The following is a 4,623-nucleotide window of genomic DNA, read 5'->3' as shown; positions in this document are numbered from 1 at the left end:
TGACGTGCGAAGCCATCCACCCAGCATTGCGTGGTCAGCGGAAGCAGACGCAATACGTGCTAGATGTGCAGTGTAAGTGACCGCTGGAACTCCCTAGGAAGGGAGGGAGTAGGAGAGGTGGAAAGATTTTGTAAGCCAGGTTCAGGTTAGCGAGATCAAGAAATGGAGCCCTGTTGCATTTGATTGATAGATAGATAGACAGACAGACAGACAGACAGACAGACAGACAGACAGACAGACAGACAGACAGACAGACAGACAGACATAGATATAGATATATACATAGTAGGAAAGATATAGATAGATATAGATATAGATATATACATATAGATATACATATACATATACATACAGACTGACAGACCGACATAGATATAGATATAGATATAGATAGATAGATAGACAGAATGACTGACAGACATATAGATATAGATTGACAGACCTACATAGATATAGATAGATAGATAGATAGATAGATAGATAGATAGATAGATAGATAGATATAGATATAGATATAGACATATACATATAGATAGACATATACATATAGATTGACAGACCGACATAGATATAGATATATAGATATAGATATAGATAGACAGACAGACAGACAGACAGATAGATAGATAGATAGACAGAATGACTGACAGACATATAGATATAGATTGACAGACAGACATACAGTAGATATAGATATAGATATAGATATAGATAGCTATAGATAGATAGATAGATAGATAGATAGATAGATAGATAGATAGATAGATAGATAGATAGATAGACTGAGATATAGATATATAGATATACATATAGATATACATATAGAAATACATATAGATATACATATAGATATAGATAGATAGACAGACAGACAGACAGACAGACAGATAGATAGATATATAGATAGATAGATAGATAGACAGAATGACTGACAGACATATAGATATAGATTGACAGACAGACATACAGTAGATATAGATATAGATATAGATAGCTATAGATAGATAGATAGATAGATAGATAGATAGATAGATAGATAGATAGATAGATAGATAGATAGATAGATAGATAGATAGATAGATAGACTGAGATATAGATATATAGATATACATATAGATATACATATAGAAATACATATAGATATACATATAGATATAGATAGACAGACAGACAGACAGACAGACAGACAGACATCACTAGTAGCAGAATACTCCAGCATTTTAAACTGGAGAACAAACAGCGAGAGCAGCTCTCCTAGATCAGATTAAAAACTCATCTAGTCCAATATCCTGTTTTCCCATCGATCAACCAGATGCCGCTGAGAAAACCAGAAGCAGCATTTGAACAAGTACACTCTACCACAGTCTGATTAGCAAAGTAGTTAAGAGTAGGCTGGGTGGTGTGACATGAAGTAGACAGATAGCTAGCCTGAAAATCTCAGGTCAAAGAGTGCGGAGAAGGTTTTTCACCAGAGGGGAGTGAGGCTGGCTCCCCGGTTCAGCTCTGGCTCTCCAGCATTTTAATGAGTTTGATGAGAAAGGAGAGGGAATGCTAATCAGTTGCAGATGACCCCTGGCTGGGCAGGTTAGCTAATATTCTAGGATACACAAATAAAATTTGCAACGATCTTGATCCGCTGGGAAGGGGCGGAAAGTAACTGTGAGGCTGGAGTAGTCAAATGCAAAGTTAATATTTTAGGAAACGGATCAATTGCTTCAGCTACAGAGTGGAGAATTTCTGGCTTGGCTCTGCATCTTTTGTGGAGAAGAACTTGCAGGGGGAGCGTCTTAGAGAAATAATAATAATAATAATAATAATAATAATAATAATAATAATAATAATAATGAGGAGGAGGAGGAGGGGGAGCGTCTTAGAGAAATAATAATAATAATAATAATAATAATAATAATAATAGTAGTAGTAGTAGTAGTAGTAATAGTAGTAGTAGTAGTAGTAGTAGTAGTAAAGTTGGAAGGGACCTTGGAGGTCATCTAGTCCAACCCCCTGCTCAGGCAGGAAACCCTATACCATTTCGGACAAATGGCTGTCCAGTCTCTTCTTAAAAACTTCCAGTGTTGGAGCATTCACCGCTTCTGGAGGCAGGTTGTTCCACTGGTTAATTGTTCTCACTGTCAGGAAGTTTCTCCTTAGTTCTAAGTTGCTTCTCTCCTTGATCAGTTTCCACCCGTTGCTTCTTGTCCTGCCTTCAGGCGCTTTGGAAAATAGCTTGACTCCCTCTTCTTTGTGGCAGCCCCTGAGATATTGGTACTCCGCTATCATGTCCCCCCTTGTCCTTCTCTTCATTAAACTAGACATACCCAATTCCAGCAACTGTTCCTTATATGTTTTAGCCTCCAGTCCCCTAATCATTTTTGTTGCTCTTCTCTGTACTCTTTCTAGAGTCTCAACATCTTTTTTACATCCTGGTGACCAAAACTGGATGAGGTATTCCAAGTGTAGCCTTACCAAGGCCTTGTAAAGTGGTATTAATACTTCACGTGATCTTGATTCTATCCCTCTGTTAATGCAGCCCAGCACTGTGTTGGCTTTTTTGACAGCTGCAGCACACGGCTGGCTCATATTTAAGGGATTGTCCAGTAGGACTTCGAGATTCAAGGTTGCTTCTCTCCTGGATTTGTTTCCACCCGTTGCTTCTTGTCCTGCCTCCAGGTGCTTTGGAGAATAGCTTGACTCCCTCTTCTTTGGGGCAGCCCCTGAGATATTGGAACACTGCTATCATCTGAGAGAGCCATGTGATATGAGTCCAAAAAGGGGGGGAAAGGGGGGGAAAGGGAAAGGCAATCTGGAACTAGTTCAGACAAGTATGAGATGGTGGTCAGGGGAGCAGAAAGTAAAACTTGTGAAGAGAGATTAAAGGAACAAGGAGAGCAACTCGTCAAAAACCTGAGAGACTGTGACAGAAAGGGATGTCAGGATTCCTTCCCGAGATCAGAAGGAAACCAGGAGCACCTTTTCCGACTCACACACTGGATTCAAAAGCTCATAAAAGCTGCAGCTCCCTGAAGCTTCTGCCTTTGATTCCAGTCGGTATGTCGGAAAAGGGACGATCAGACTCTTGATTTTTTTTTTACTTTTTATTTTTGGGCATCCGTGTAGTTCCCTCCTACAATGGCTACAAAGAGACTCCTTCAGTGAGCTGTCAGAAACACTTTGGGCCAACCTGAACGCTTTTGAGGGGAGCCAACATCTGCCGCTGTCTTTAAATCTGACAATCCTTGTTAAAGGAAAGCAACCCAGGCAAAGGCAGGGGGTCCTCGCCTTACAACTTAGTGACAGTTCGGCGTTGCAACAGACTCAAAGAGGGGACTTATGACCCCAATTGGAAGTTCCAACAGCCCCCCCCGTCATGTTACCTCAGGTGCTCAACAACATGGCGGCGTTTATAGCCGTTTTGCAGCATCCCATGGTCACGTGACCATAGTTTACCACAGTTTGTCTCCAAACTGGCACTTACAATAACAATAACAATAACAATAATAATAATAATAATAAAAAAAAAATTGGAAGGGACCTTGGAGGTCATCTAGTCCAACCCCCTGCTCAGGCAGGAAACCCTATACCATTTCGGACAAATGGCTGTCCAGTTTCTTCTTAAAAACTTCCAGGGTTGGTGCGTTCACCGCTTCTGGGGGCAGGTTGTTCCACTGGTTAATTGTTCTAACCGTCAGGAAGTTTCTCCTTAGTTCTAGGTTGCTTCGCTCTTTGATTAGCTTCCACCCGTTGCTCCTTGTCCTGCCTTCAGGCGCTTTGGAAAATAGCTTGACTCCCTCTTCTATATGGCAGCCCCTGAGATATTGGAAGACTGCTATCATGTCCCCCCTCGTCCTTCTCTTCATTAAACTAGATATACCCAATTCCAGCAACCGTTCCTCATATGTTTTTAGCCTCCAGTCCCCTAATCATCTTTGTTGCTCTTCTCTGTACTCTTTCTAGAATCTCAACATCTTTTTTACATCGTGGTGACCAAAACTGGATGCAGTATTCTAAGTGTAGCCTTACCAAGGCCTTGTAAAGTGGTATTAACACTTCACGTGATCTTGATTCTATCCCTCTGTTAATGCAGCCTAGCACTGTGTTGGCTTTTTTGGCAGCTGCAGCACATGGCTGGCTCATATTTAAATGATTGTCCACTAGGACTCCGAGATCCCTCTCACAGTTACTACTATTGAGCAAGGTACCCCCTATACTATACCTGTACATTTGGTTTTTCTTGCCTAAATGTAGAAACTTACTTTTTTCACCATTGAATTTCATTCGCTTACCAACCGTGGCATTTGCTTAGTGACCGCCATATTCACCTTACCGCCACCACATTAACTTAACAGGCACCAGATACAGTAGAAGATCGTAAAATTGGATTGGTGATGTGACCGATCCATTTTATGACTCTTACGACTCCTAATAGGACGGTCCTATTGGCTCTGCGCGATTCACCCCTCGCGCAGGCCTGGCCCATTAAGATCACAAGGGCCCACCTTGAGGATGGGGTTTGGAACCCCGAGAGGTGGCATGCTGCGGGTGCTAATAGGAAATTATTGAAATTGGCCAAATTAAGGTTCTTTTTAAAGGGGTGTTTTAATAAATTTTTAGGGGGAACAAGGG

General features: G+C 41.2%; 1 protein-coding gene across 1 annotated transcript in view; it reads left to right on the top strand.

Moving 5' to 3' along the window:
- Positions 1 to 5: 5 nt before the first annotated feature.
- Positions 6 to 4,623, top strand: part of LOC107300755 (cell adhesion molecule 4-like) — a gene marked incomplete at its 5' end in the record, with an annotated part of 13,130 nt that continues 8,512 nt past the window's right edge. The window contains one exon of the mRNA XM_015830051.1: positions 6 to 72. Coding sequence (XP_015685537.1) covers positions 6 to 72 — 67 coding nt within the window. The remainder of the gene's footprint in view (positions 73 to 4,623) is intronic.

Source organism: Protobothrops mucrosquamatus, unplaced genomic scaffold, assembly GCF_001527695.2.
Source record: "Protobothrops mucrosquamatus isolate PMUCROS unplaced genomic scaffold, P.Mucros_1.0 scaffold8336, whole genome shotgun sequence".
NCBI lineage: Eukaryota > Metazoa > Chordata > Lepidosauria > Squamata > Viperidae > Protobothrops > Protobothrops mucrosquamatus.
Note: the sequence above shows the minus strand (reverse complement) of the source record. Positions and strands in the feature narration are given on the sequence as shown.